This window comes from Amblyomma mixtum, chromosome 5 (assembly GCF_055824585.1).
Source record: "Amblyomma mixtum isolate Tamu chromosome 5, ASM5582458v1, whole genome shotgun sequence".
Classification (NCBI taxonomy): Eukaryota; Metazoa; Arthropoda; class Arachnida; order Ixodida; family Ixodidae; genus Amblyomma; species Amblyomma mixtum.
Window position 1 is genome coordinate 119,099,779 of NC_143016.1, and position 11,741 is coordinate 119,111,519.

At 45.1% G+C, this 11,741-nt stretch overlaps 1 protein-coding gene across 1 annotated transcript in view; it reads right to left on the reverse strand.

The window, feature by feature from the left end:
• LOC149343481 (transmembrane 9 superfamily member 2-like) overlaps nucleotides 1–9,270 on the reverse strand; it is a 50,253-nt gene extending 40,983 nt beyond the window's left edge. Inside the window, exon 1 of the mRNA XM_089545939.1 lies at nucleotides 8,997–9,270. Within this exon, the coding sequence (XP_089402065.1) occupies nucleotides 8,997–9,164 (168 nt within the window). The 5' untranslated portion in view covers nucleotides 9,165–9,270. The remainder of the gene's footprint in view (nucleotides 1–8,996) is intronic.
• Nucleotides 9,271–11,741: the final 2,471 nt, after the last annotated feature.

Genomic DNA, 11,741 nt, shown 5'->3' on the forward strand with positions numbered 1-11,741 from the left:
ATGTCTAACTTACTAAAAGACCCCAAATATCGCTCATCCCCTAAAAATCGCGTCATATTTGACACCTTCGAAAGCCTGGGAAGCTGTCTACGCACAAACAACCAATGGCCCCAAACAACCCGTCTGCAAACACCACCAGTGATTCATTTCAAAAAAGAGAGATGATACCACCACTCCTACTACTTGTCAGATTTCAGTGGCAAGATTGGAGGGAGTATTAGTTTTCTTAGAAAGGAGGAGGAAGTTTACTGGGGCGATAACTGTCTCAGTAAAACGATTACTGGCGAAAGCCTAGACAAGGAGGGAAGGGTAGTAGATGGGAAGAACAGAACAGCAAAGAGATAAAAGTATGATAAGGGTGAAGTTGACATCCGGGTACCCAAAAAAAGAAAGGTGGAACCTGCTCACAAACAACCAGTAGACAGTCATCCCTCTAACTGCCACACAACTGTTCATCCACACTAGCTTCAGCATCGTGCGTGAGAAAAAGCTACACAATGCAGAGGAAGACTGAAGTTGTTGAGTGGCACAGGAAGAATGGAGGCAACATCAGCAAAACTGTAGAACATTTCCAGTTGACAGAAAATATGTTCATGAATGGAGCGACTACAAGCCCCTTCTACAACACTGCCATGGCAAAAGCAAATTCAAGAGAGCCACGAACAACCGATGGTCGGTCTTCAGCGGAGAGCTTGACAAAGCACTAATGGACTTCCGGCCACTTTTTTGTATTTTTTGGTACTTGACTCTGAAGTTCACCTAGTGTGTTTCTTTTCTTGATATCTCCGTAGATTGGGTTGGCATTCTCATAGAACTTTGCGGTAGTCCAGCGGGCACGCTTCTAGGGCGCGAGAGTACACCAATTTAGATTACAAGGTTACACAAGGTTTGAGTGTAGGTTTAAACATTTGCTTCGGACTGAATTTTGTTTCATACATAACACACACATGCATGGTTCTGATTGTTTTCAACAGGTGGGAAAAAATCATCGCTACTTCGAACAATTTATATTTGAGAAGAAAACAACACCTGCACAAGCTATACCAGGCAGAAAATTCCACAGGCTTTGTGTGCTATGCAAAGACACAGCGGGTGCTACCAATCGTGGGGTGCATGTACAGTACACCTAAATAGTCTTCCAAGAGAGTATGAAACCATCTACAAAACCAAGGTTACATAGCCAGCTTTTACATCAAATTATTACAAGTGAGCCAATTGTTCAATTAAGAAAGTATTTCATCATTAGCATCCACAGGAGCCAAGCCAGGCGGATGCTAACCAGCAAAACTTAATACCTCTTCAAGTGTGAAAATTCTGAGAAAGATGGTATAGCGTTCCTTTGTAGCCGTATGGCTACACTCAGTTGGATGCTAACTGCAATTACTGCTCAATTCCAATCTAATATATCATGAGGAATTCCCTTGAACGCAATGAAATGTAATTTGTTGATGCACCAACCAAGCTATCTTCCAGCTTTCGAAGCAGATTAACAGCTAACATAAGATTCTGAGGTGGCTAAGTTGCCAATCGCTTTCGTTGTCTCAATACATGATCAAAATAACGTCTGCACCCAGCCTTTTTGTAATGCTCCTATTGGTCCTTAAGGTAATATAATGAAAATGGTGACTGCAGCTCATATTTTCAAGACATGTTTAGATTTTGAAAAGTTTCCCGATCATAGTTTTAGGTGCCATTAAAGTCTACCATGACGTTTGCACCTAACTTTCTTAATTTGGTTGTCCTGAATTGTCCCCAATTTACACTGAGTGTCCCAGAAATTTTCAGATTTTCCCAGCTGCCCAGCTTTTCCCCGAAGTGTTCGTTTTTTTTTTTTGCACATGAGCGTGAATTGGTCATTCACTTCCAACCAGACGCAACAACTGATTTCTGCCTTCATTTTGTTGTTAATAAACGTCGCCATTGAACAGATTCTTTTGTCAGCTTGCAATCCTGAGTGCCAGCTTTGTGGAGGGAACACTGGGACGATTCAGTGTGCAATTTTGTGAACAACTGACACAAATTCTGGCTCAATAGGGTTCTGTATGAAAGACTGATTCTCATAATGACTCATCACCATCATCATCATCAGCCTGACTACACCCACTGCAGGGCAAAGGCCTCTCCCATGTCTCTCCAATTAACCCTGTCCTTTGTCAGTTGCCGCCACTGTATCCCCGCAAACTTCTTAATCTCATCCGCCCACCTAACTTTCTGCCGTCCCCTGCTACGTGTGCTTTCTCTTGGAATCCACTCCGTTGCCCTTAAGGACCAGCGGTTATCTTGCCTTCGCATTACATGCCCTGCCCAAGCCCATTTCTTCCTCTTGATTTCAACTAGAATATCATTAACACGCGTTTGTTCCCTCACGCACTCCGCCCTCTTCCGATCTCTTAACGTTACACCTATCATTTTCCTTTCCATAGCTCGCTGCGTTGTCCTTAACTTAAGCTGAACCCTCTTTGTTAGCCTCCACGTTACTGCCCCATAGGTGAGTACCGGTAGGATACTCACCATAATGACTCACCAAGCTTCATATATGAAAGCCGTGTTCCGGAGTATCAGACCTATGTTTCGTAACCTAAAGCCTGCCACTTGCAATGCTCACACTAAGCATTGTGTGGCAAAGGAGATTCGCAACATGCACCCTACGACAAATACGGTTTCGTCAGAATTAAAACGAGTGCTTTCAAAATCTGCGAAGTGATACCCGCTTTTCATTGTACTACAAATTTTCCCTTGCCTCCTGAACTAAGTAGGAACAGGCAAGGCCCACTCCTAAGAGCTGCGAAGTTTTATTCAGGGAACCATCGCAAGACAGCAGACTTTGTGAAGGAATTAATGGCGACATGCCACCATGGAGCTGCTGCAAGAAACTACAACCGGCGACACCCTCGCCTGTGAGTTGCATGTATCTAGAAGTAGATTTATCACTGCCATAGAGGTGGAGCAATATGTACCTGAATGTAACAGAGAAATGACACAACCCAAGCAAAGAAATGTTCCAGACTATTATTTCCTTCAACTCGAGAAAGTAAATGTTGCGTCTCAGAGCAAAGAACATCACCAAAGCACAGTTTTGTTTTATCTCACAGTATCGGAAAGCACAAAAAAATAAAGCACTTTGAAAGCATTAACACGTGTGCACATTGTACTAAAAAAAAATGTCCAGATTTTTTAGTGTTTCTTGTCCTGATTTCAATGATATCCTTGTCCTGGTAACCCCAACTCCACTTATGACATACATTTTGCTCGGCCCCGACCACCTGCTGTATAATGAGGTTCTATTATTGTATGTTTTATTGTGAGAAGTTACCCTTCCACACGGCTTCTTTACATACTGAAACACAAGTTTTTTTGTTTGTTTTTTTTTGGGGGGGGGGGGAGGCTGGGTGCCATAGCACTGAATAATTTTTAAATTATACAGCAAGCTGAATGCTTCTGGCAGTTTCTTCCATACAGAAATCAGGTACCACACTGCTATGGCAGTCATTAGTGGGGGCTTTTGCACAACTGCAACTTTATTTAGAACACTAAATACTATATAAAAAGCTGTTCACGTATACATCATTCCCCTTTTAATTAAGAATTTTGATGTGTCAAAGCTGTGTCTGGGCGTGCTTTGGTCGAAGTCTCCAGATCAACTTTGACCACCTTGAATTCCTTCCAGGGGCAGAGACACCAAAATTTTCATAGTGTATTTTTGCTTTCGCATGATGCACAAGACATTAGAAATCATGGATCCCCATGTGAATTCACCTAGGCTCAGTAGGTAACTTGTAACTGAATTTATTCTTCCAAGCAGTTTCTGTTTCAGCAGACGAAAGATGGTCGCAACGTCAGAAGTGAGTCTTAGTCGATAACAATAAGAAATGGGCTTGGGCAGGCCATGTGATGGGAAGGCATGATAGCCGATGGTCGTTAAGGGTAACGGACTGAATTCCATAGAAGGCAAGCGTAGCAGGGAGCAGCAGAAACTTACATGAGTGGATGAGATTAAGAAGTTTGTGGGGATAGGGTTAATTGGAGAGACATGCTAGAGGCCTTTGCCCTGCAGGGGGCGTAGTCTGGCTGATGATGATGATGATGAAAAGAGAATTTGCATGCTGTGAGGATTATGTAACAGCGGATTTGTTGAAGGACTCAGGGGACATTGAGCTAGAAAGAATTGCCATTCTTCGTGTGCAGTGCCTCATAACGCTGAGCATGCCGGAATCTTGGAAGAACGCTAATATCTAAATCCATAAGAAAGGGGATATCAAAGCTTGAAAAATTACAGACCCATCAGCTTACTGTACACTGTTTACATGCTATTTACTAAGTTAAAGGTGCACTGAAGAGGATTCTGAACTTGTCTTTTTGCCGCGGGAACTCGATCTACACGTTCCTAGCATTCTTAGAAACTGCGACTTATTGCCCTCTGTGGCCGATTTCCCTAATTAAATCGAATTAACGTCCGGCTCCCGCCTTTATTTTTTTAATTCTCCGCGTACGGTGGGCGGAGTCGACCAACGCGTGAAGTGCCTTTCAGCCAGCTCCGTGGAGGCTTTGCTTTCGCTTTATTTTGTTTTTTAGGTTTCTATGAATAAATAGTTTCATTTGCAGATAATATAGCCGCAAAATAAGCCCGCAGAAATAAAAATATGCGCGGACTATTTGCTACTACGGACCACTAGTATTACTCCGCCGATGGCAGAGCGGCAAGCCGTCACGGGACTGGGTGAAAGGCGCTCCACGCGTTGGTCAACTCCGCCCACTGTACGCGAGAGAATTCAAAAGAAAAGGCGGGAGCCGGATGTTAATTCTATTTAATTACGGAAATCGGCCACACAGGGCAATAAATCGAAGTTTCTAAGAAAGCTCGGAGCGTGCAGATCGAGTTCCCGCCGCAAAAAGACAAGTTCAGATTCCTCTTCAGTGCACCTTTAATAGCTAATCGATTTCTACCAACCTCAGGCTTCAGGCAACCAAAGGACCAGGCTGGCTTTAGTAAAGGCTACTCAAGAATGGATCATATTTGCACCATCAATCAAGTGGTAAAGAAAAGCGGAGAAGAGACAGGGAGAGAGCAGAGTGAGTCACAGAAGGAAAGCAAGTTAATGACATCCTGGTCAAAATCCAGAAGAAATGGGCTTGGGCAGGGAATTTAATGCGAAAGCAAGATAACCGCTGGACGTTAAAGGCAACGTACAAGAAACCAAGAGAAGGCAAGCATAGCAGGGGGCGGCAGGAAGATAGGTGGGCGGATGAGATTAAGAAGTTTGCGGGAATAGAATGGGCATAGCTGGCACAGGACTGGGTTAATTAGAGAGATATGGAAGAGGCCTTAGCCTTGGTTTGTTTTGTTGGGGTTTAAAGTCCCAAAGCGACTGAGGCTATGAGGGACGCCGTAGTGAAGGACACCAGAAATTTCGACCACCTGGGGTTCTTAAACGTGCACTGACGTCGCACAGTACACGGGCCTCTAGGATTTCGCCTCCATCAAAATTCACCCGCTGCGGCCAGAATCGAACCCGCGTCTTCCGGGTCAGCAGCCGAGCGCCATAACCACTGAGCCACCGCGGCGGCTGCCTTAGCCTTATTATGGGTATAGTCATTGACGATGATAACCGGACAACAAAAGCTACAAGGCTACCAATACTTTATCACTGACACATATGTCCATGTTATGGAAGCAAAAGGCAAAAAAACATGAACACATTCAGTGTGAGATTGTTATAGAGAAGACAAACTAAATGAAGATAGTAGCAGCAGAACCTGAAAGTACAAGTGCTTTAAGCTCTATCTGTAACCCATTTAGTCACAAATCAATGAAAACGCCCATAATTCATTAAGAGGGTAGTTTACAAAGAAAATTTGAAGTGGTTAGCTTTTTGTTCCATAGCTCTTAGAGTAAACTGACAACTGATCAAGTGGTCATTAGCAGAATTAAACAATACAGAAATTGACAGCCTTATGATTAAAAATGTTGCCACCAGGTTCACTTGATTTGGACAGAACTCCAAGGAAGCATTTTTCAAATACACACCAAATGCTTGCTCCAAGAATGTAAGTAAAACTACTTTTTTTCGTCAAAAGTTCTTGACCTGCACCCAATTTGCTGCATAACAAACACCTTATGACGCTGTCTCTCTGACTATGTTTGGCTTATGGTTTATGGGGGTTTAACATCCCAAAGCGACTCAGGCTATGAGGGACGCTGTAGTGAAGGGTTCTGGAAATTTCGACCACCTGGGGTTCTTTAACGCGCACTGACATCACACAGCCCATGGGCTTTTAGAATTTCGCCTCCACCAAAATTCGACCACCGTGGCCGGGATTGGACGCATGTCTTTTGGGTCAGCAGCCGAGTGACCGGGATAATTTCAAGTCCTTGAAGGCATTCATGGGGTCTATCAAACTCCTGCTATTTAAAGAAACCCTTCAATGCATATCAGGCGCGCAGCTTATACACTTTTAAATGGCTTGGGACAGACCCAGTAAGAGAGCTGAAATCATGCTAATTTAGAATTTAATATTCCCTAGAAATATTACCCCGTGGGAAACGCAGCAAGGCACTGCCTCTGTGACTAGATGGGTGCGCAGTTTGTGCTGGGTTCTTTTATACTTGGCGAATGAATCTAAAAAAAAAATGCCTATTGTGTTTCACAGCTTCTTTGCACGAAGACATTCAGTCCAATGCATACCAATACAAATAATGCCAGCGCTGGCACTGACCGAAACTGCTGGTACAGAATCATTCGAAATCAATTACTAACACTGCGCACTAGTGTTTTGAGCTCATTTTCATGTAACTAGGAGGTAGGCCTCTTTCAAGGCAAAAAAGAACGAACATCCAAAAACTTTGTGTCTATAACCCCGTTAAGGAATCCAATCACATTTAAAACCGAAAGTCGCTGCCTTAAATCATGTGAAACTGGTCTGTGCCCATTCAAAGTACACCCCTGCTTTCTGCTATGGACTTCAGCTATTCAGGAAAAGCCTGCAGCTGTACCATAACACTTTCTTTATAGTATATAAGCAAATAAAGTTTCTGGGTATGTTTCATAGAAACAGTGACTTCTGCAATGAGTTACTGCCTACAGTGAGTTACTGCCTGCTACAAAATGCTTATTTTCAGTCTTTATACCACAATAGTTATGTTCATTATTATACTGCTCTTATACTGGTGCCGACTTTTTTTTTTTTTTTTTTTCAGACATCTATGTGGTCACTGATATGTTTTTCTGACAGTATGCATTTTGTATAAAGCATGAGTTAGCTAACCTAGTTCAATGTCAAGCAAAACTATGAACTTGCAGAAATTGACTCCCCACAAAAAGTTCAGCTCTGGCAATAAGTATGTTGCTTGGTACGTCAGCACTACATTACCCCATTACATTCATCTATGCAGCATGATGTGCTAATGCTTCATCACTGATGCAAAGAACTTCAATCTGCACTCCATTCATGGTGATGGTTCAACAGCGCAAACACACACAGACCAATAAGGAGAGAAGGCACACACAGCGCTGTGTGTGTCTTGTCTCCTTCTTGGTCTGTGTGTGTTTGCGCTGTTGAACCATCACCATGAATCTACACCAACTAGCCCAATCTGCAGTTCTTCTACTGCACTCCATGCTCAGGAGGTCAACCAATGCATGGAACACCTGATTTAGATGATCGGAATCAGAAGCTCAGCAGGAGACAAAACCAAGTGTTTAAAAGCTATTTAGAACTACTCATGTCACAGAGAAAAACTATAGTGTTTACTGCAGCACTACAGAACACATCAACACAAACAAATCAATTAACCTAAGGCACCTAACAGGAGTGGGATGACACTACAGGTAACAAGTTACAGATAGAAACCAGTGAATAAAGGTAGCCTTGAGGACCAAATATCCACAGCTGCTCGGTGAAGCCACATGAAATGCAGAGAATGGATCAAGTTTCATCCGTCATTGCAGTTCCAACAAGTGAAGCAGCGTCAGACACGTGGCCTTTAACAGACTGTTGAGCTCAGTGGACTTGAAAATGCCACACAACGTCAGCTGTATTATTCAGCATAAGGGCACACAAAACTCACAGAGCTCGCCTGTTTTTCTGTTTCTTACACTGATCTCTCGGATACACACAGCAGGGGTGCCATTTATACAGCGGCAATGCATAATAAGCAAGTTACTAGGGAGATGTTTGATAGTTTACACCAGAACCGCGTGGGGAAACTAACGCAACATATCGATGCCTTCCCGACGTCACAAGCTAGTAAGCCAACCAGCGTAACTGCACGAAATTACAATCCGTGTCGCTCCTTATCTCGCCCGCTTATCGCACCACGATGGCGAAGTGACTGATGGCCTCTCCGCAAAGCCGCAGAGCATCTTTGATCGGAGCGCTTGCAAAAGATACCGAGCTATAAAACGAGCTCGGCATCGAGGCATCCGCAGCGCATAACCGCAGCACAACGGCGAGAACGGTACACGTAGCGCCCAACCCTGGCACGAAAGAAAGCCGCGAGCCAGCGACGACGACGACAGGCACTACTCCCGCTATCATTTCCATGCCGATGTCGCGCTGTCTGGGTGTACCGCTACATAGTGGGGGGCGAGACGCTGCCAACACGCATAAAGACTGCGCATAGAAATCCGCGTAATTTCAGGCATCGCCGTTACGGACGCACAACGTGGCGCGCGGGAACGTCGTGAGCGCTTGCGAAAGAAAAAAGAAACGCCAAGCAGCGGACGAAACGCCAGCACAAACACTGTGGTTTCGCGTACTGCACACGACGACGGGACGGAGCCCTCCGTGACGCAGCCCGCCGAACACCTGCGGCGGCGGTAGGCAGCGCGCTGCGGAGACAGCCCGGAACCGTTCGCGTGTGTGTGTGTGTAATACTGGCCTAGTCGTGTCGATATTGAAAGGCGAAAAGCGTCGTCTTAGAATCACACGACTTTCTCGGCTGCCCTCGGCGTGCTTCGACAAACGAGTAGGGGGAGGTGGTCGAGATCGCGTCTTACTTGGCACTGCTTGGTGGTTGAGCCTGGCTTGCAGTAGTTGACGGGGGCAAGGCCGGGCAGGTAGAAACCGGACGCAACGTGAAGCACGACTGGAATCAGGACTGCAACAAGCGCCGAAGTCTTGGGAGACATGGCGTGTCGCTTTCTCGTACACGGGGCACCAAACATCGGGGCACAGGCGTTGAAAACCACGACGACAAGGCGCCGTAAAAGCGCAGCCAACCTACATCAGCCGTTCCACGATTCTAAAAAAAAAATAGGCGGCGTGTCTGTCTGTCAGGAAGCTAGTGACAACTTCCTGTTGTTGTGGCCAGACTAAGTGGGAAAAAAAAAGTTCGTGCGCGAAAGCGAAACTGAAAGCTGAAAGCAGCTGTGACGTTTTTACGCTAAATTAAGAAAAATCCAAGCCATAGCTTTTGAAAAAAAATTGTACTGAGGAGAGCTTCGAGAGGAAAGCCCTAGTGTGAGAAGCATATTTATCCACACTGACTGAAAGCAGTTAAAAAAAAAACGTGGTGGGCAATAATAAAGGAAAACGCGAGAACTTCCGAGCAGCGTGGACAAGGTCTCATATTTGGGTGAAATACTTAGGTAGCGTACAGATGTCTGATCAGCGAGGCGTTGTTCACAAGCGTTCATTCTGACCTAGGTTTAAGTGATGCGCACAACAAGTGGAAATAGACCACGCCATATCTCATATCGGCGTTCAAGCGCAGCATTTCCCTTGCCAGTTTTCCAGAGTCCCTCTGCGCAGTAATCAAACCAATGTATACCTGTATTTAATAGCTGCGCTTCGTCGTCAGATTTTACAGCTAAACCTGTTATATAGTTCTGGTTTAGCCATATAGCCCTTCATACCTCTGCAGTGAAGCTCCGGCCACATTCAGTCTGTAGTTATAAACTTCCCTCGTTACCTAAACAAAACAAACTTAAACGAATCGCAAGAAAAAAAATAAGCTCTAGAATTTTGAAACTTGGCTCATTTAACAAAGTCAAAAATTAAAAAGCCGATTTTGTTTACTGTCGTGATTGGCTTGCGGAGTAACACAGGACGTCGCATGGAGGGGAGAACTCAGAAGAGGCGGTCGCGTCACATTTTTTGAAGCCGCTGCCCCCTGCTTCCCCCCGTACTTGGCCGCCGTCTCGGCGTGCTTGCGCATGCGCAGCAGACAATGCAGCAGACTACGCCGCTGCGCCCAGCGTTACCATTGGCTGCGCCGTCGGTAAAAGATTCCCAGTAGTCTCAGCGAAGGCGCGTGACTTCTGGCACACTTTCTGGCGTAAGACACCGGATGATCCAATGGAGGCCAATTTGATTGCCCAATTGGAAAGGAAATCAACTGGATTTTAAAATTGGGAGTACGAAAACCAATTGGACTCTCCAACTGAAATCAAGAGGACTAATACCCGTGCCACACGCGCACAAGAAATGGCAGTAAGTGCTTAAGGCCTTAAGTTTGCTAATGCCATTATTTTCGGAGTTGGTGCTACACGTCCCCATTTAATGCCATTATTGAAAGTGACGATGACGATAACGCTTGCAAGGTAGTCAAAAGTGTCATCTGAATATAAACATTTGCAAATGAGCACAATATATCGGGAATGTTGTTCAAATGTAATGTAAAAATGATTTTTCAGAAAATACGGCTGTTCCTGCTTTACAAGTAGAAAAAGTAGCCATAAACTCTCACGTTAGCTCACAAGTCGAGAGTACGTGTCAACAAGGGTGGTTAAAATGGCGCTCTTCGCATCAAAAATGCGGTATAGATGCCTCATGTTAAGATTTAACCATTTCCTACTGGTTAGGAAGTTGTTACTTGTTACTAACAAAGCTGCATGCTTTTCTGCGTGTGGACTGGGAACGAGAGTACGCATTGCACGGGCGAATGAGTTGTGGCAAACTCAGTAGGCGGCGAATGGCAGTACGGCTAATGCCATTAAATTTATGCGTGCGGCACCGCACGAATGCCATTAAAACTTAAGGCAGTAAGCACTTAATGACATTAAATCTGTCCGTGTGGCACGGGTATAAGTTTGACTGTTCATTTAGATCCGATTGGAGAGAATCCGTTATCCAACAGGCTGTCCTACTGGATCCAGTTGATTCCAGTGGGATCTAATAGGAAACCCCAATTTGACCCAATGTTTTTTTTTTTTTCGGCTGGGAGGTAAGCATGCACGGCACAAAACACAGGGACACTATAGTCGGATACAACTTAAGAAGGCAGCGGCTTTTCCCCGTCAAAAGACCCCCTCCAGCCAATGGCGTTGGCCAATTCTCATGACTCTGCTAGGGTGACAATGCAGGGAGCGGTGTCGCAATGGAGAGAGGGGTCTATCCTCGACTATGGAGGGAAAGGACTATCTCATTTTATCTACCACTCCCTGCTGTCACACGAGCAGGATCACGAGATTCGGCTGACGCCATTGGCTGGAAGGGGATCCTTTGAAAGGGAAAAGCCGCTGCCTTTTTAAGTTGTGTCCGACTATAGAAGCCTATAACATGGGGCTGTCATCTTTAATCACGTGATCACGCCGCCATTACACGCCTCTCGATTGCTTAGCGCCTGTCATGTAGCGACGGCGGCTGCGTCTGGTGGTTCGGCTCCGGCAGGCAGTGTTTCGTCTGATACGGTTGTAAAGGAGTGGGAAGACGACACTGCCAAAGCATCAAACGACATGTGAGAACCCTAATTTGGTCACTTGGGTGGGTGCCACACTTAAAAAGAAAGACTGATCGCCTGA